This window comes from Tauraco erythrolophus, chromosome Z (genome assembly GCF_009769465.1).
Source record: "Tauraco erythrolophus isolate bTauEry1 chromosome Z, bTauEry1.pri, whole genome shotgun sequence".
Lineage (NCBI taxonomy): Eukaryota > Metazoa > Chordata > Aves > Musophagiformes > Musophagidae > Tauraco > Tauraco erythrolophus.
The window spans coordinates 32,998,050-33,019,529 of NC_141496.1; the positions used below are offsets into that span (position 1 = coordinate 32,998,050).

General features: G+C 40.0%; 1 protein-coding gene across 1 annotated transcript in view; it reads right to left on the reverse strand.

Annotated features, from left to right (window-relative positions):
- LOC104381590 (histone-arginine methyltransferase CARM1) overlaps window positions 1–13,150 on the reverse strand; it is a 74,306-nt gene extending 61,156 nt beyond the window's left edge. Inside the window, exon 1 of the mRNA XM_086629324.1 lies at window positions 12,982–13,150. Within this exon, the coding sequence (XP_086485450.1) occupies window positions 12,982–13,150 (169 nt within the window). The remainder of the gene's footprint in view (window positions 1–12,981) is intronic.
- Between the last annotated feature and the right edge of the window lie 8,330 nt (window positions 13,151–21,480).

The window sequence follows — 21,480 nt, forward strand, 5'->3', positions numbered from 1 at the left end:
CGATTTGTTATTTATAGTATTTACTACATAAACTTTGTAATACTATACTTCTAATTAAAAGTGTTAAAGTTTAAGAAGTCATTGGGTGAAAAAAAAACAAACTACCACACTCTGGAATTTCTTTTTCTTAGACTACTATTATTTCAGTGGCAAAAATCCTTCAAGACTCACACATGTGCTTGTTTAAACCAAATTACAACAGTTGTTGTAACAGAAAGAATGTTTCACACAACTCACAACTAATTTCTTAAATGTATGCAATATAGTGAGTAAACGTAACAAAGGCTCGGGAATAAAAAGACATTAAATTAGGAAGAAAGAGGAACAAAGATTCATATAGTAATGTTACATACTCATTTGAAACTAACTCTTAACTTCACAACTTTTCCTGATGTTGCCAGATGACTGTACCCAATGGCTGCAGTGTAGTAACGTGGTGGTGTGGCACAACGTGGCTACTCACGGGCAGTTTAAAATACAAGTATTAAACTATACCTGCTCTTCTAATACAAAGAGAGAAAAAAGTGTTCTACCTCTTTTCTATATCAAGAGCCACCATACTCAAAATGTCTAAAAAATTTGCTCTTTCACTTAAAGCAAGTAAGGAAAAAGACAAAGGTCTTCTGATATTTAAGCCTTGGAGTATTGCCCAGTTAGCCATTATATTACCTTAACACTTCAGTTGTTCAGAGCTTTAACATTACTATAACTGTAGGTAAAAAGTCCTAAGATACTGTTTTGATGACAACAGCGTAAAACTGTTGTCAGTTTTATGCATGTGAACTGGCTGCAATCTCAATGAGGAGTACAAGCCTGAATTCTGTGTAATTTAAGCACAGGTGTGTTACTACATGGAGGCCTAGATTCTTTCAAGCTCAGAATGAACAGTTGCCCTCTTAGGTAACTAATGAGTACCATTTTCTTGCAACAGGAAGGAAAAAAATCCACAATCACAATCAACTAAAAAAAAAACACTAGTAAAGGCAAATTTCACGAGGAACTACGTATTTCGTAGCATTATCTCCTACCTACTTCACAAACAACAAACAAGCCTAATCAGTATAGTAAGCTGATCTAACTAAATATATTCCTCTAAAATCAATACTTGCTAAATGATTTCTAGACAGAAAAATAACACCTGATTAATTTATTGAAAATATTTTCCTTATTCAGCATATTAATAACAAAAAAGAATGAGTAGTAATCTTTTTACAAGCTTACTGCGATTAAGATGTTAAATGAACTACCGAGAATTATTTAAAACCCATCAAACTGTTTTTTAAATACTTCCTAGATACACACTTCTTGAAACTAACTGTTATTTAGCTAAAACATTTAATCATCAGAAAAGGCATTTGTCTTACAGAATGGCTTTTCCTAAACATAAGAATGCTTTCAGGAAATGCAAGACTTAACATTTGCTGATGTTTCCCTGTCAGTTCTCCTGTACTTTATGATAAAATATTTTTTTCTTTAAGATTTTCCCAACCTTTGTGGTTAAGAGGAAGAAGAGGTTTACATTAATTTAATAATTACTGCTATTGACTTCAGAGCAAAGATAACCTGAAAATTACCTACTCCTGTATGCCTTTCAGTTGGGTTTTTTGTTCCCTACACCTGTATCCCATTTTGAAAACAGATCAGCACATACCACGTGCAGAAGACTAATGCCAAAAGCAAATTTCCAAGCACATCATCAACATTTCAACATCATCTTGTCTTTTGCCATTTATGCGAATACAAAATGAAAGAAACACATCCCCATCAATAGCAGGCTTCAAATACACCTGCTTACTAATTACTTACACTACACTGCCTATTCCTTCAGCTGATTCACAACACCCTTTAAAACACCAAACACAACAAAGAACTTCTACCCCACACAACTAAGTGCAATGTAAACATCCCTCTAACAGTTAACTGAAGCCGGCACGCTCACACAGCAAAAGACATCTTCCAAAGACAGTGAATCAAGTCTGGAAGTTATCTACAGGCAACAGTCTTGAGTTAATATGTAACCTGACCTTTGAAGGCATAGCTGGTTTTTTACAGTGCACCTGTCAGGGTGCTGGTCTGTCAGCCTCAAAACGGAGCTCTGCCTTTATCTGCAGTCATGCAGCTTAATGAATAGAACATGTAACCACAGGCAATTCAAGAATCACTGACTGCAAGGAGTGTAAAAAAAATACTGTGGTTCAGAAGAATTTGTGCCAATTAAAAGAGTATTCATATTTATTTGGTCAGCCTCAAGAAGATTACGAGTCATGTTGCAGTAACAACAAGAGACTAGAATAAGTTACCTCTTCTAATTACTGGTGTATCTGACACATCCAAGTTTCAAAAGCGTATCTCTCTTTATAAAAAAAACTTGAGACAGGAGGAAAAGTTGGTATTTACAATCACGGGCTCTAACATTTTTCTGATACGCAAGCACCAAACACCCACCTCCGCCTGTAATCTCACTAGCGATACCTCCCCTAAGTATGAACTGCACCATTTAAAGCCTCACACGTGACTAAAACTGGCACCAAGAAGGTGTAAACAATCTCTGTGACATGGATTGACCATGGTGACAATTTAGGACAACTGCCCTCTTGGTATCCTAACTGTCTTCAATGTAATTTATAAGGCAGTCAGAGCTCAAGCAAATATTCTGAAATAACCACCATGAAGTATGATTTAAGGCACAGAATAAGAGATGCACTTTTAATTGTACTACAGCAACCTTTGGTGAGATCAGATACTTTAAAAAATAATATCAGTATCTCTTCAGATAGATATTAAACTAGAAGTGGTTTGAGTCTTAGAAATTTATTTCTCAATTATACACTTTATATATATATAAAATATATATATTATATACTTTATATACTATACTTTAAAAGTGTTAAAGAATTTCTTTTCTACTATAAACAGGCGTGGTTTTGTTAACTTCAAATCAGCACGTATTAATCTCAGACTACCGTGGTGAATCGCTGCAGCTTAGAGACACTGCAGCAATAAAGCACTGGGCTTTCAAGTAAGACAGGACACAAAGACTATACAATGGCAGCGTACAAACTACTTCCTTGTACTTTTAAAGGACTTAGAGTAAGAAAAATCAAGAACAGCATATCATAACACCTCGCACTTCTGGCTGTAAATTGATTTCGCACTATTCAGCTTGACATTTAATGAGTCAGTGCATCTCCTTCTTTATACAAGGAGATCTTGGAGGAGATAGGGCCTCGTGTAAAGTTACCAGATTTGCAGAAAGAGAAGGCCACGCTTGTTTTCTTACTTTGCATCTCCTTTTCTTTTCTAATAGCAATATAAATTTACTTTTACCTTATTTTTGCTAATTTTATGTCCACACATTTCTGAGAGCATCATTACATTTCAACTATAGTTTTACATAAATAAGACTTAAAAAGAATAAGTTACCATAAAACTATCAAGGAAAAGTTGTGATACAGGACTTTTGACCACTTGTATTTAAATTGTAACCAAAAGAAAACAGATTGAAACATACAATAAAACATTGAAAAATACAATATTGTCTGGATTTAAAAGCCCAATATACTCAGCAGCAGTATTATTTAAAGAATTGGTGGGTGCAGCACAGCAAAAAATTCCAGCAGCAATTAATCTGTATCACTTTGAAATAGAAGCTTCTTTTATTTTGCACTGAGGACTAAACTAACATGTTAAATCTAATGTCTAAATATTTAGTGTCTAATGCAAAGCATCATCAAATGTAAATTTAAAAAATCAAGTTTGTCTTCAAAACTTCATCATTTAATACTGAAAAAGAAAAGGAGAGCAGTAAATTAAGAATCTCTTATCCACGGATATCTAATGGAACTAGCCTTCTGTTCATAAGTGACAATTTTAAAATAGGGACATTAAGAAAGTGTCGTCACTGACCAATACACATACAGGTTTTGTGACATTTTAATCAACAAGTCAGATGTATTCTATCTTTTTAAGCAATGGTGAGAGAGAGCAGGGAAGAAGCAAAAGACACAAACAATCTTAAGTCATCACTAATCACTACTGCCTTACCTCAGTACCCTATAGGTACCCACGTATCCTGTAATTTTCAGCCATCTCCTTCTGCTGCTTCCAAAACAGCAGAAATACTTTATTTTGTTACTTTTTTATATTCTAATTATACCCGATATATTTGAAGTAGTTTTCCCATTTCATGAATGCTTTTTTTGCTTCGCAATTATTTTTTTTTTTTTAACATATTATTTGCCAAACATTTATCCAGAGTCTTACTTAACATTCTACTCAGAAATCAACAGCCATTGTGCATGGCCGAGTGCCAAAGCACTAAAACCAGAATCTAGTAACTCATAATAAAGACTGATGAATTCTAGATTTGGACAAAAAAATTGGAATGTCTTTCCATTAAATAGTCACTGCATATGTTTGAACCTGTTACCACTCTGTCTGCACCAACACTACCTTGCACTCATTTTATATTGTGCCACTTTGGAAATCAAATAAGCAGACCTGCCTTTAGGAAAACTGAGTTCCTAAAATAGCATTTCTGCTACAATTTTGGAAGCCACAGCAGAGTCCAGGGCATATTTGGAACATTCCATACGTGTGACAGTGTGAAATGAATGGAAAGCCTCTCTCTAGTGTACACTCTTTAGCTGCCAGAAAAACCTGGCATACAAGCAGCTGGCACTGAGATAGATGATCAGGCCATCATGACCTCAGCGCAAATGGTTTGCTTTCCAGATGTCTATTATTAAACAGTTGCAATTTGTTTTCTGGATAAAGAGAACCTGATTCTATGAACACATGCAGACATAGTGCCACCCATGCTACTTCCAGGAATACTGCCAACTGAAGTCAACAGCGATAAACTGCAGAGGCAAAACTACTAGTACCCATTTTTGCAGGATAAGATTTGTGCCTGGCTCACTCATAATTATATCGCTAAACACAAACGGATGCAAGTTTTTCAAGCTGCACTTTCAGATGCAGAGATAATAATTTATAATAATTAGTTTATAAGTCTATAAATTAATTAAGATTACTGAAAGAAGAAAATAATTTACGTTTAGATTTGTTTACTTCAAGATCCTAATATATTTGTACACAGCTTCAGTTTTCCTTGCAGATTAAATAACTTAAAATTCACCCACAGAAAATTCAAGACAGAAAAGATCATAAAACCAAGAGCTACAGTGCAACTCTTAGTATGCTAAAACGAAGATGTGCAAGGGTCCTTTGAGAGCAGGATTATGACACTACTACTATACAGAAATACTTCCATGTATTAAAAAACTAATTGAGTCATCTGCAGCACACAGAACAAAACAGTACTTGCTTTTGGGGTACAAGAGTCAGAAGTGCCAGTCCATTGCACTAAATGCATTGCTGAGTACAACTCTGTCAGCTATGGAAACATCTCAAGTGATCTCAGTTTTCAGATTTCATGTTGTTGCCTTTACGATATAAACCGATTCCTTTAATTGGCGCTGGTTGGAGAAAAGGGACAGGCAGGAGCTGATCCAGGCTCCCTTTAAATCAGTAAGAACCTTTCCACTAATATCAGCAGCCTTTAAATAAAACTCTTTTGACATTTATCCGCTCATTTTCTCTGTGCATGCAATTTAGGTAATTTGGCCATGTCCCTACAAAACTGAATAACCTCTCCCCTGAACAAACCCAGAAAAGTAAACCTATTTCAGTACTTTCTCCTTCAATAAAAAACATATCCTAAACTCAATCTAAATATTTACTGCAACACTTACTGGCTGAGTCCAAAATTTGAAAAACTTTCTGGTAAAGTGTCTTTTTGCTTAGCTTAGTGATCTAAAAACTAAAGGTGATTCTTCTTTCGTTCTTCTCTCATTAATTTCTACATTCTAGTTTGGCTGGGAACTCCTTAAGAAACTATTGCTTTTAATAAAAATATCCAAGCAGCACTTCAAAACATTTAAAAGCAAACACATACAAGCTTAAATGGGTATTTTCACTGATGTATGTTGCCTACCTATAAAGTAAGGAGAAAAAAAAAAAAAAAGAAAAGCATACAAAAATGGAAAATCATGCATAGTTTTCCAGGATATCGATTTCCACCCACACTATCTCTTCTTTACATAAGCACTGGATATTTAAAGTTCTAACTTACTTCAGATCAAGCTGCAGCAGAAGCAACAAAATCCAAAAGTATCATTATTCAGCAAGGCATTTAATGTATTTGGGTTCATTTCAGATTGTTAATTTATCGCTGTGAAAAGAAAATGTCAGTTTCATTTAGGCTCGAGATACTTTAAAACTCTTTCTTCAAGGCCGTTATTCAAAGTTTCTGTTCAGAAAGATCTACACTTATCTTATAAACTTACTCAAGAAGTCTTTAAACCTTTGCAAACCAGCCAAAGAGAATTAAGTCTCAAATTCTTCCTAGAACGCTCTATTACCAGTAATTGGATAAGGGCTATCAAACTGGAAGAAGGAATTGGTTCACTGAACAAACACAGGGAAAGGACGATAAGCCCAGACAAATCATAGAACGGTTTGGGTTGGAAAGGACCTTTAAAGATGAACTAGTCCACCCTTCCCGCAATGGGCAGGGACATCTTCAACCAGATAGGTTGCTCAGAGCTCTGTCTAGCCTGACCTTGCATGTTTCCAGGGATGCGGCATCTACCACCTCTCAGGGCAACCTGTTCCAGTGTTTCACCACCCTTGTCATTAAAAATTTGTTCCTTATATCTAGTCTGAATCTACTCTCCTTTTCGTTTACAACATTAACCCTTGTCCTATTGCTACAGGACCTACTAAAAAGTTTGTCCACATCTTTCTTGCAAGCCCCCTTTAAAGTAATGAAAGGCTGCAATAACATCTGTCCGGAGCCTTCTCTTGTCCAGACTGAACAATCCCAACTCTCTCTAGTAACTGACTTTTCCCCACTAGGAAAATGAAGATTTTTCACAGTGGAAAGGAAATAGCAAATTACAACAAGTTCTGCTGTTTAGAACTATTGGCAGTGATTGCCCTCTGCCACCACATTGAGGCTGCTGATGCTAGTAGCATGTGTGCAATGCATCTGAATGTATAGTATTAGAACATAAACATTCATACTATTAATACATTTTACACCACATCCAAACCTGATACTTTTGAATTTCAGCTAGTAAGTGATTTATTTCTTATTCTCCTAACATTTTAGTATTTAAAACTGGTCTCAGTATTGGATAGGAAAAAAGGTATGCAATACATTCGATTGAAAGGTACTGACTGCATGGAGTGAACTAAACACAGGCCAAGTAAAAGAATGTGAAGTTTATCCCTTGTGGTTAATGGTTTGCATCCAGTCCAGCTCAATAGTGTCTGAAGCTCACCATGAATGTTTTGTTACCACTGAGTTGGTGGAATTGGACCGGCAGTGATGAAACTTCCAAGCTGTAAAGTTTTAATTAACACCCTTGTTCTGAAGCACAAACAGAACACAATTCTCCTTGAGTCCAACAGTGCTGCATACTTTCCCTTTTATGTAATTTTAAAAAAGCTAAATATATGGCCTATAATACCAGTACTTAATAAGACAAAAAGCAGCAGGGTTTCTCTGTAACTACCATATCCTGTGAGAGTCAATATTCCCTACTGCCCATCTGGCTTGTCTGCAGTTTGTATTCTGCCACAGCTGGGACATGACCAGCATATTTGAAGTCAATATGAATTTTCCATATGCTTCTGGGGCACAGGACTATGTCCCGAAGAGTAGGGGGACATCTCTAAACAAAAAATGCAACATTATGAATAACTCAGTCAAAAATCAGGTATCATTTCTCCCAGAGTTCAAAAGTTGGAACTTTTTTTAAGACAGGCAACTTTTAAAGATGATGTGAAAGATCTTAAACAAATGTAAGTAAAAATGTGGTAAAACACAACAGACTTTCCTCGGGGCTTTCAGTTAGTGTACTAATTCTTCCAAAATCCATAGAAGCTCATACTTTGTGAATAGCAATAAACTGCATTTAAAAAAATAATTAAGCATAACTGAAGACACTGTAACAACAATCTAAAAGGACAGCATTTAGCCAGTAGTCTTTCCTGTATATGCAATGCCCAAGTTTTTTCTTCTTTTTTTGACTTCACCTAACACATATAAAGAACAAAACACAAATTTGTTACAGACTTTCTAATCCTCTTTCAACTGTAAACAGATAGAGAGAAAACAATCTGCCACCCTCACAATTCTTATGTCTGTCATTTACAACTAATAGGCTTATTGCAGATACTGGAATATGGAAGGTAAGGGGCAAAAAAAAAAAAAAATCAGAATTTAAAAAAATAGACTGCTCATTTTTTCAAAACAAAAATGCATTACTCTTCCAGTTTCATCTAGCTCCTAACCAGGTCCTCCAAATAAAAAGACAGTTTGCAAAGCAGCAAAGCTATTTAGGTATCGCTGTGTTTATTCTGAATGTAGGTAGAGGGAAAAATCACATATTTTGTTGTTGAATTTTGTCAAAGTACAAAGTATCTGCTGAATCAGAAAAAAATACTCCTCTCTTCCCCTCCTTCTTCCCCCTGCCTCACTCTAACCTATGAGGTACAGCCAATAACCCTTTCCTAAAAAGATAGCGGGAATTTTGTTTTTCCAAGTAAACTCAGGCAAAACAAATTAGTAAGTGAAGAGCTGTTACAACACGCTCTTTTGCAGAACTTGCACTTTAATGCAGAAATACATGTATGCTGCAGCTGCTAGCTGCCAGGTTCCTGTTCTCAGCTCCAACAGCTCTCAACCTTTTTTCGTATTCAAAGCACCATGACCAAACACAATGTGATCTACTTCTGTTAGGTAAGGGAGAGTTAGATGTGTTTTGTTCTTTGGAAGCCTAAATCCTGCCTATGTTTATATCTTTGACACTTGTGAGGGGCAAAAAAGCACAGTAATACACCAACAGAAGGAACCAAAAATCAATACAAGATCCCAAGGATTTTACAGTATGTTTTTAAAAGTATTCAGGAGCTGTCAGATAAAATGGGGGAAAAAAACTTCAGAGAAACTAGCTAATGGTCTGTCAGAGGAACTAAACAAGAATATTACAGAATTAAAGTTGAGCTGCTGTGGCTACGAGAAACCTCCAGACTTTGCCAACTTTTGAAGCCTTCAATTAGAACTTCATTGGCCTCAGCTTAGAGCACCACCTGTTTACATAGCAATTAGCACAGGAAAGGGAATTTAAAAGGTCTCCCAGCTCTGGGGAAGCCATCACACAGCATGCTACATTTGCATCTTCCGACATTCGGCCACCTGCTCTTAAACTTCCCTTGGTCCAAGCAAGTTGCAGCCCTGGATTTTCTTTTGGTCTCACAGGAATGCTTCCTGGACACCAATTTTCCACTTTCTTCCCAGAAATTCCCACTGTTCATACCAGAACCTTTGCAATTCTATTATGATCATTCCGTAAACCAGCTATAAATTAGATTTTTAATATCCCATCCTCCCAAAGCAATGTAATATGTCAGTCAACAGGATTTCTTCTTCTGTTCAGCACCCTCAAAAATATTTTGACTCAGGGTCAGAGTTCTCTCAGGAGCAGCAAGCTACCTTTCAAGAGTAGTTTTGCAGACTACATTTTCCTTTCCAAATCAGTGATGAAGAACTGTCACAGAAAATCAGTAGGAACAGGTGATCATCTATCTTATTGATGACACCTTTGCTCCACAATAGGCTTCAGTCTCCAGCTCTCCTTGGTTTCGCAGCTCAGCAGAAACCTCCCAGAAGGACACTTCTCTCAAATGGTTTTGGCTGCAGCTCAGCACTGGCCCCACCGCACAGCACTTCAAGCACACTCACCTGCTGCCTTTGGCACCTGTACCTTAGGAAGTCCAGTACTTCTTCCCACTCTACGTATATTAATACTACATTGTGGAGATTCTTGCTTTCTCCTGTCCTACAGCTGAAACAGATCCATTGTCTGATAAGGCATCCTCCTTCATTTTTCCTTGTTTTAACATCCTGTATTTATTTGTCAGTTTCTGCATCTCTCAGGATCATAACCAGTTGTTGCAGAGAAATTCTACTGCTTCAGGCTCCTTCCTGGGCACCACAGTGGGTGTATAGATTTCCCTTGAGTTTAGACACTGTACTGCCCCGGTGTGTACCCACATGAGAGGGAAAGATTAAGGCTTGAGCTGCTGGAATTCTTACTGATGCTGCCAGTAAGGAGCACGAACTCCAGCAGCTGATCAACCACAGCAGAATTCACTCACACATGTGCCTTTAAAAAAAATCACTGAGTACCAGTGACACACCATATACTATACACTATACCATACAATGTATAAGTCTACATTCTTACTTAGCTCTATACTCAATTACCATTATTACATTACAGACAATAACAGAACACGTTCAGGCAAACAGAGAAGTGATAGATAAAGTGTAAAAACTACAGATAAACTGAATGCTTTAACAAGGGTAAGAGTGCAGTCCTGATGGACAGTCTAATCACAGATCTGCAGTCACAGTCATTTTGACCAGGGGTATTTTATCACTTTAAAATACACATAAAAAGTGTATGCTTCATTCTCAACAAAAACATTTCCTGACAAATATTCCCTTATCAGTGAAGAAAGCAGAAGGTATCCTAAATGATAATTTTTTTCATTGTTGTTGTTTTTTTTTCTTTTCTGAGTAATCAGAAAAGAAACAGCAACCCTCCTTCAAGATGTATTTAAAGAATCACAATGACAATAACCAAGTTATTTTTTCCAAACATACTCCAATACATGGCTTTGAGAGACATACTCACTTAGTTTGAAAAGAAAGTAACTTTCACCACTTCAATGTGAAGCATGGAGAGAAAAAAAAAGTCAACAATTCAAATTACACCGATTTCTTTTACTGCTTAAATAACCTTTATCTTACCAACAACCACAGTATGATCAATTCTATTCAAGATTTGTAAGAAAATTGTTTTTTCTTCTCACAGCAAAGTTATCCATCCTAGGTGAGACAACATAAATAATAGTTAAGATCATTCTAATGAACAAATATTGCTAGAAAAGCACAGTACATTGGTAGTACTAATAATATGGTATGTTATCTGTTTGCAGACTTTTTCTCTCAGCTAATACACAAAATATTCAAGCATTAAGTTACCGAACTCCCAGATACCACTAAAAAGATGTGTTACACATACGGTCTGATAGGGCACAGCTTGACCATCTTCATACGAAAGGAAAAAGATGAAAGGAGACAGCTTACACCTCAAAACAGTTCGCAAAGTTCCCCTCTTGGCAACAACAATACACTGATACCTCATCCAAGACTTATCAAACCAGTCTTTAGTAAAGAACACTCTAGTGTTGTCAGGCATAACAAAAGAAAAAAAATCCTCTCTACATGTCGAAGTTTGCAGTTGTGTCCCACATGAGCCCTTCCAATATATAAAACAACCAAACTGAAGATTTTGAATTTCACTCTGCTTCCAGCAGATCTTTCATTCACATGTATGCAAGAACAAGTGTGTATGAAAGGAAAGACCAAGAGAACAGTAACTACAGACCAATCTTCAGATTGGTACAATGCCACAGAAGCACGTCTGAACTGTGACTAGTGGCCAGTTCTTGTCACTCATGCTTTCTTAAATGACATGTTAAATGACTGATAGCCCAAGCAAATATCCAGTATCAACTGGCATATGAACTGATTTACTTACATTGCTGACGAAAAAACAAACACAACTGTAATCCATCTATTCCAGCAACCCTTTCAGAAGTTACTGAGATCACATCTGAAAAATCAAAGTCACAATAGGTACCGTATGTCTAGACCTGCTCAGGATTGGTCTCACGTTCACCCATCTCACTACGAGCATTTATAACTACTTCCTATACATACTGCAATTTCAGTTTTTCCCCAGTCTTCTCGCCACCCAGATTCAAGAAATTTTATTTTAAAACATCAGCTCTGCTACTACCCTCTAAAGACCCAAATGCAAAAGAATGAATGCTTTGGAGAAAGTCAGTAAAGCGTGTGCATGCAGACATCACCTGTGCGTCTTAAGACAGCCCACCTGGAAGTAGCAGAGACAGAGAGAATTCCTTCAGGGCTACACGCTGCCCTTCTGGAGCGGTCTGGATTTTTGCAGCAGCGCAGTGCATCCCGACACGCTGCTGTGCTCCGCTGCCCTCTCAGCACAGCAGCGAAGCTGGCAGCAGCAGAATTAAAACAAACGTAGTTGTGTTCACACAACTACGGAACGCCTCCTCTACCTCCTCCCCTTTCCAGTCCTGTCATTTTGTCTCTCATTTGGCTCCGTAGGAAGAAATCAAGATTTCCCCCTACATAAGGGGGAAAGACCTCTTCTGACCATCCCTGGCTAAAGTCACAAACTCGACAATGCTCGAGAACAGCGAGGAAGAACGACCTTGACGTGCCAGCCCGTGCCGTTCCCGACAAAGCAGCTGCTTCTCGCCGGCAGGCAGCTCCACGCCGATAGGATTTAACCGCAGCAGGGAAAGCTGTACACGGGGACGTGCACACGAGACCAGCTCCCGCTCGCTGCGTTCCTGACACTCGCCTGGAGTTCAAGCTGGCTCCTCACCATGACTTTACCGCTACTTCATTCCCACGTCCACCCCAGAACCCGGCAAGCCCAGAACAGCCACCTGCTCCAAGAACTGAACCGACCCCGACGGGGCCAGGGCAGGTGCCGAGCCCCCGGCCGACCCACACCGGAAGAAACGCGGCCCCGCCGCCCCCAGCCCGCACTGCCACGGCGCCGGCAGCGCTGAGGGAAGGCGGCGGCAGTCCCCCGCGCCGCGCCGGGGTTACTTTCGGCGCTGACGGGCTGGCGGGCCACGGGGGCTCTTCCCTGACCCCCCCATCCTTCAACGAGAAGTGCTCAGCCCCCTCCAGGAGGGGGTGGGAAGCGGAGAACGCCCGGGGCGGCGAAGCCGGCGTCCCCCCGCGAGCAGGAGCGAGGCGGCCGGCAGCGGCCCGGCTCGGTACTTAACCATCTGTCACGGTCACGTCCGCGTCCTCCTCTCCCGGCTCCACCTCCAGCTGCAGGGCTTTCTGGCTCGGGGTGGCGAGCTGCAGCCCCGCCGGCAGCTCCTCCCTGGCGAGAAACAGCCTCACGCTGCACCGCAGCAGCTGCTGTACGTGCGGAGACGGACCGGCCATGATCCCGCCGCCTCCTTCTGCCAACCCCGGCAAGTCTGGCTCTGGCTCCGGCGCAGCTGCTGCCGCCGCTCCCGCCTCCTCCTGCCAGCCGGGGGTAAAACGGCTGTGGCGGAGAGAAACCCGCTGAGAAGGCTTCGTCGACAGGCCACCTCCCCAGCATGTGCACCACAGCCTTACCCCCGCCCCTGAAGAACTCCTCAGCCACTTAACCGCTCCCGAGCGCGTTAGGCGGGGCGGGGGGCGGCGCTGGCGGCGGCAGGCAGGGCCGGGCCGGGCCGGGCCGGGCCACCTCCGGACCGCAGCGGCCGTGGGCCGGGCCCTGGCCCTGTCGCTGCCGCGCTGGGAAGGCAGCGGGGACGCCTGGCAGGGAGGCGGTGACACCGGAGCAGCCTCCGTTCCGCCACCCCGCAGCGGCCGGCTCGGGCGGGCGGCGGCCGCTGCGCACCGCCCCTCCGGGGGGCTGGCGGAGCCGCCGCGGCGCCGGTGGCGGGGGGAGGCTGCGGGCAGCTCTCGTGTCGGCATCAGGACTGGAAGTCTGTGGCAGTGATTTAAGGAGAAGGTTCACTAAACCCCAGATAATTTGGCTTTTCCCTCCCTGGTGTTTCCCCCTCTGCTTTATTTCCGAAGAGCATAAGGGCGCGACTGGAACATTACGCAGTAGGTGTCGCTCTTTTGCTGGAACAGTTTTCCCTGGTGGTTTGGTTGGTTTGTGGGGTAGGTTTTTTTTTGTTTTGGTTTGTTGTTTTTTGGGGGGGGGGGTTAGGTTTGTGGTTTTTTTTTTTTTTGTAGCTAATCAACTACAAATTAGCTACTTGATCACCTTTTTATTTTTTTAAAAAGTCCATCCAAACTTTGAGGAATGTTAAAACAAATTCATTTTAATAGGAAAAGGATGCTTAACTGTGGTACATTATTCAGCACAGATATTGTAAGATATTTTGGCAATTTTGTCAGCAGAAACATCCTACAACAAGACACTGTCTTGTCTACCTGTAATGCAGAGGTGTAGTACAAACATGAATTTGATTTGCATTTGCCAAAATAAATTGATGAAGGTAAAGTGTACAGACAGAAGGAGCATGCTTTCCAAAGACACACAAAATGGACCCTCTACCAGAAATCCACAGGGAGGAAATGATATCTTTAATGTAGTGATGATGAGCCATATTTATGGATAAAACGTTTTTGTATTTCACACACAGAGCCAAAGTAACTTCAGAACCATTGTGTGTTTCCTTCCTGTGGAAAAAAAATGCACCTTTGAAAGCTTTGAGGGTAAGTATGGTTGCAAAAGACATTGTGTGTCACATCTGTGACCACAATACTCACACGCTCTCAGAAGTCCTTTCAGAGAAGTCTGCCTTGACCCCTGAGCAAGGAGACAGCTGTGCCTAACCATTGTGAGAGAAAGCATCAGGCAGCTCTGTCTGAGCTCTAAAACAAGCAGGCTTTGGGGGCATCTCTTTCATGCAGAGATGAGATCCATGAGTTAGGTTGGAGCATTATCCCAACAGCTGAGCAACATCAAAGTGACATCTTTCCTGCTTGCTATGTCATGCTATCGACCCTAAATGACTTTGATATCATGCTGGTCACTGGTGGATCCCAGATAGAAGTCTGTCTTCTGTGACTCTGAAGCCAGTAAAAAAAAAAGATCCATCAAGAGCCTGAGGAGCATGCCATGCTACTTTAGCTCCAAGCCTCTCTTTGCTGGTGAAAGTGGGCTTTCCAGTCTAGGGCTGCGCCACTTCCTTGCTATGTCACTTACTGCATGTCATGGTTTGATGTGGAGGGGGTGGGGGTTCTGGTGGCAGGAGAGGGGCTTTGCTCCCTGTGACCTCCCCGGTTTTGGAAGCGGGTTAGACTTGGTTCTGGCCACCAGATCAGACTGCCATCCCCCTCGGGGTTGAGCCAATAGGGCGCCTCTGCGAATTGCCCTATTTAAGTTGGGACAAAGGAACCGAAAAAGGTGCTTTGCCCAGGAGCCAGGAGAGAAAGGAGGAGGGCACTGCCCCCACTCCCTGGCTCCCGGACGGGCAGCTGCCTGCATTGGGCCGGCGCCGCCCACTGAGAATGGTGGTGGCAGAGCCGGCTGGGGAACTCGGGGGCACTCCACTCCCGGGGTGCCCTCTGGGCTGAGTTCATCCAGAGAGGACTGAGATCTGAGAGAAACAGCTGCATCGACACCAGGTCAGTGAGGATGGAGCGGGAGGAGGTGTGCCAGAGCTGAGTTTCCCCTGCGGCTGGTGGCAAGATGGCAGGTGGCCCCCCTGCAACCAGGACAGCCTTGGTGGAGTAGAGACCCACTCGCAGCCTGTGGAGAGGAGATGCCTGAGCCTGAGGATGGTCGTGTTGGGACGCACGACAAGGCAGAGAGGCATCTGGAGTCTGCGTGACGACCCATGCCGGAGCGAGTGGCTACAACTCCCTAAGTACCCGAGACTGTGGTAAAGCCCACACTGGGGCAAATCCGATGGGGAAGGATTGCTTCCTGTGGGCTGGACTCACACTGAAGAAGTTTGTGGATTTTTCCTCGTGAGTAGGGGATCCACTGGAGCAGGGGAAAAGGGTGTAAGGACTCCTCCTCCTTTAAGAGAGAAGCAGCAGTAACAGCACGGAATGAACTGACCTGCACTCCCCCAGTCCCTGCTCCCTGCGCTGCTGGGGGGGGAGGAGGGTGTCCGTTTTTAAGATCTGGCTTTGTTTCTTTTTATCCTCTCACGTAACTGGTTTTGTTTCCCTTTGTCCTTTTAAGTAACCATTAATAAATCGTTTTGCTTTTAAGAAAAGCCAAGTCTGTTTTGCCCGGGACCATGGTTGGTGGGTGCTCCCTGTGTTCTTGTCTCAACCCTCAGTCCCTTTATTTTTTTTTTTTTTTTTCTCTCCACTTTACTAGAGAAGGAGAGACTGTGTGAGTTTTAGTTGCTGGATCAGACTAAAACCACGACACTGCACCTTTTGATTTTGGCTGTTTGGCTTTCTTGGGTGAAAGCGGAGGAAGTAGGGGAGTCTTAGGCATCAGAAACTGTTGAAAACCAGGGAAATAAAAGGATAAAGAGATTGCTGCCATTCTGAGCAAAAGGCACCTTGCCACTGACGTGGGCCGTTAAATTCAATGCCTGTGTTGCAACTACTAACAAAAGCTGCTTTACAGACAATCCTTTGTGACCCTAACTTCAAGAAATGTGTTTTTATAGCAGCTTCTTCAGCTGGTTTTGCAGTCTTTCAAGATTGGTGGAAGACAACACAACCTCCAATTACAGCTTCTGCAAAGGACCAGTTCACGAACCCTTCTTCTAAAGTGCACACTAAAGGGTATTCAGATATTCCTGTTCACAGTAATACTACTGGTAGCTCCCTTAAACTGTGCTTTAACAACTGAGGTATTGTAAATACGCTTCCACCAGTAATACTTCATGAAAGAAGACAAAGAATCGAAGCACTCTTGTGCCTTCAGCAAGTTGTCAGGACTTTTTAACCAACACATGTCTCCAGCGGCGGCGATGTCAGTCCTGACCACTTTTAGCAGCAGTTTGAGCAAAGGTGGCGAAACCAGAACTGTGCCAGGACACCATCTATTGTTGTGGCTTCATTGTGGGGAAAGGAAATATCCAGCTGCAAAGAGAGAACAGCTTGAGGCAGCAATTTTTTATATACTACTTCCAGCTAGATGTCCAAAAGTGTGTCCGATTTAGTAACTACCCAGTTACTAAATAAGTACTGACCTAGTGTGTCTGCCCTAAACTCTGATAATGAAAGCAGCGGCAGATTTTGTGCACAGTGGAAAACGTCTATATGCAGAGTGATTCTTACTAGAACAGTTCTGCTTTTAAAATTGCTTAGAATAAACTGTAATCAGCAACACATTGTGGTCAAAGAGGGGTGGTTTTGTTTTTTGAATAGAAAAGTCCTACTGGATAGGTTAATTCAGGTATTGGGGAAGAGCATATACAATGGGATTCAGCAAAATTTAGAATGACATCAGCAGAATCAAGTGAATAAAAACTCTCTCTAGCATACTGTTAACAGTACCAAAAATGGACCAAGGTTTCTTCCTTGCCTGGGTCAGATGCCTTTGTGGAAAAATAACTGGCTTATATTTCAGGTGGCTTTTGGCATAGACCTTGATATGGAACTAAACAACTGATGCATATTAGATTGTTGCAGGCTGTATGGCATTTTACATAACTGAAGTAACTGCTTTAGATAAGTCTAATTAAATGCACTTAAAATAACTCCATATAGAATGTATCTTATTTATTTGCTATCATTAACACTGTGCAGAAAAATACCATAGAGAAGTAATAAAAATAAGCTTCACTTATAACCCTTCTTACACTTGTGTTTTCTTTCAGTACCCAGTATTTCCAAATTTCTCCTACATTTCAGTTATGCTTCATGCTTTCAGGTCTGGATCGTAGCACTCTGGGATGCTGAACTGAACTTCCATTGGTTAACTAATTAAACAACTTTAATTAGTATCAACAGCAGCAGACATTTAATTCTGCAGGGTCTTCCTGTTAACACTGTCAGTAACGTAGCCTGTTGGTTTTATTAACTGTTAGTTGTGAGATCCCTCCACAGGGAGATGTCCTACAGACTGTTTTCTAGTGCATATGTGCTAGAAAGGAGCAAGACCTTTGTAGTCTCAGCAAGGGACCAGCTAGGAAACGAAGTCTTAGTCTTGATTAGCAAACCAATTAGGAGTATTCTGTAAACAGGTGTGGCTGGTCACTGGTGTAGAAAATTTATAGTCCTGTTTGGTTGGAGGTATGGCTGCAACCAGTACTGTACTTACTAAGCTTTTGGTATTGATTCGAAAATAAAGGACAGGCAATGAATGGACCATAACTTAAAGCTGAACTTTCTGAAAAAATAAACTTTAGGGTGCAGGTTTTCTATCTTTACCACAGTTTTGTGTGAAATACCTGTTTCAGTCTTGGTATCCAATAGCCATTTTGAGATTCTGGTATCTATTACTTGGTGGGTCCTCCCCAGTTAAAACAACATTCTGCATTTCTTTATATGAAACAGTGCCTGCAACACCTACTAGAGACCCGTAAGATTCATGACTTGATAAGATCAGGCCTTTGTTTATGTTTTGTGAAACTGCCAAAGCATCCAATGCATCAGCATACTGCAGAATACAGAGAGCAAAACTGCAGAAGTAGGTTCTGCTGGTAATGAACTGACACCACTAATTCCTGGAGGCCAAAGTCTGCAAGCTCCCTCACTGACAGCTGTTAACTAGTTAAATCTGTAATGGGAAATTATAGTTAGTATTTAAATTAATAAGTATATTATTATCTGTATTTACTGGGAATGTGACAGCTACTTAATTGGACTGATACTTCAAAGTATGAGTTTCTTTTGCACTGTGGGACACACTCATTACTTAGTTCTGTTGCTAAATAAGACATTGTGCTCTTATTTAAAAGGTCTAAGTTGAAATAACTTTTCTCTCAAAATAAATAGTACCACAGTCCAAAATATCTGGCTATATAAAAACTGAAGCAATTCGGATGTGTTTGTAACAAGAAAACAAATTTATTGATTTTAAAAGACAAGACACAATTTCGTTTTGAAAAACACAAGAAAGCTAGCCTGAGTTCAAGTCTGAAATATTCAGAAAAATCCTACTGTCTTTAGTATGTTCCAGTCATTTTTTTAAACAACACACTAAAAGTTAATATATATTTTTATAATTATAAAAGTTCCCCAGTTATTGTACAGTACACAATACAAATTGCCCACAAACTATTATTTAGCTCCTGCCAGTTTTGAGAGGACATGATATACTAAAAGATTTAGCATTTCTCACAAAAATCACATCAGGAAATACGTATTTACAAAATCAAATACATTATACAAAAAAAAACCATCACGTTATTCTGTAAAGATGTCTTCTTTAAATAATTAAAAAGTATATTCAACTGTAGTCCAAAAACTGGAAAAGAACATTACATTATCTCACACATACAATCTACAAAAAGTTGCTTACCTCATTTACATAATATATTCAGTCAACTGGAAAATAAAAGTTTGACTATGTCCTAGTGTTAGGATGTTTCTGTGCTGTGGGACTGAATAATGTAATCTGCCACTTACTAAGTGAAATTTAAATGATGGCACTTAAAAAAAAATACAGTGTAAAGTAAATGCAACAAAGGAAGTTTCCTAGAAGGTAAGAAAGCCCTGAGTGATGATAAAATTACTGATTGGTAGCTCTAGAATTAATCTAATTAAAGTTTACCACCTCAGGCACAATTTTCCAAGTTTTTGAAAGGCACTCAAAGTTTCTTTAACAGCCTCATTGGTTATTAACTGTAAATCCAAATTTTCAGTGAAGATGAGTGGCGATGGGCAACTTGCTTTGGTACAAAGTGGTATTTTCCTAGCATATTTTAAATTGCTTAATTGGGTTACTTTAAGATGGATATTTAATGTTTAAATACAAGGCAATACCTTTGATATTGTATGGAAGGAAACTTTACTTGGGGAACACAACACAAAAGTATTCTTTGTGTAAAAAGCTCTTGCTGGTAGCAGTGAGTCAAAATTAACTGAACTGAGTTCCTGGTAAATACCAATCCATGCGAGGTTGTTCCTCCGAAGTCTGAATTCCTCTAACAAAAACATTTATTATTTCAGAGTAAAATTCATCCAGAACTGAAAAATCCTGTAAGATGTTTGCACCATAATGAAGAAAGTGCTTAAGAACATACAAAGAACATTTTCCTGATTTAGATTTAAGTGAGGCTCATTTGATGCTCATAGGCTTGTTCTGGGCCTTCTTTTCTGCAGAGAATTTCAGCCTTAATGAGCAATCTACAAGAACAATTTTACCAAATATTTAACAACTCAGGGCTTCCAATTCCAAAACACCAATTTATTTTTTCAATAGCAAAAGGAAAAAAAAAAATCAGAATAAAATAAGAGTTAAAATGATCATTTTCAAACTAAGGCATATTTTACTTCAAACAAACACCAGGCAGTCACTTTGTAAGTGGCTTTTACTATTTCTTAGTTAAACTGGTAAATTAAACTCAGGTCTACTGGCACATAAAATCACTAGCAGCAATGATCAAGGCATGCAAACTCAGAAGCATTTACAGTAAATTATGAATAAAAAAAGTTGTTGAATTAAAACCCTTTGAGTATTGCATTTATGTTAATTATGCATTAATTTGCATTAACTGACTAAAAATGTTTACAGCTTACTTGCACTATACTACTGACATAATTCCATTAAATAAAATGAGACCCTTTCTTTTTTCCCCTCAGCTAGACTTAAATTTAAGCACAGCTGCACTTAGTGTTTGCTGACTGATTGATATTGCAAGAAACCAGTAGAAAATGTATTGTACTCTCACTTAGTAAGGTGGCCTTCCTATCTGTAAGTTCGAAGAATATCTACTTGCTACTACACTTGTTCCCTTGTTCTTGTAAGCAGTATTTGTAAGAACAAAGGGGCTTTTTAAAATGGCAAAAGGCTTGTGCAATTTCTAGGTTGCTTTTAAAATTTTGATAGTCAATAAGGGCCATCCAAACTGTACCCATGTAAATGAATAAAATACCTTCCTCTTTTAGCTAGTCATTATTGCAGTGACTGAGTTTTAAAAGGACTATCAATATAATCATGCGCTTTTTGTTGTTATTTATCAAAAACACTGCCGAAGATTTCAATGCAAACATACCAAATATTCTGTAAAATTTATTTTTCTTCACAGAAAGCGTTCTTTTAATCCTAAAGATTCTCTTTTACAGTACCAGAGTATGTCAATACTAACCTACCTCAGGAGATTTTCAAAATAGCCCGAATTTATTTCCTAAACCTTTATCTTCTAAAGGCATCTCAAAGCAGACAACTTCATATCTGTAGAAAAACGTTTGATTTTCTTTATATATTTATGCAATTACGAAAACAAGGGAGCTGAAGTGCTGTTTTCTATTATACACATCAATGGCAGTATCTTCCCTACCTCTATTGAGCCTCCTATAACAAAACCATTCCCGTATAGTATGCAAGTATTTGCTTTAGAAATAATTTAAAAAAATTCTACAACACTGTCAGCTATTTCAAAGTATATGCTCAATGGACTAATTACATTATCTAAAAAGCTTTGTTCCCATCATGTTACTTACAATGCTCAAAGGGTTAATGCAAGGCATTATATCAAATTAATTTTCTAATACTAGAAATAAGCACTGTTTATGCTTCTATTCCAGTTTTTATTGTTTGTTTGTCTTAAATCACCAAAGAAATTAGCAGAGATACTAGAATTCCATTTATTGATTTGTTTTAAACCATACACAAAGAGGATGTCCTG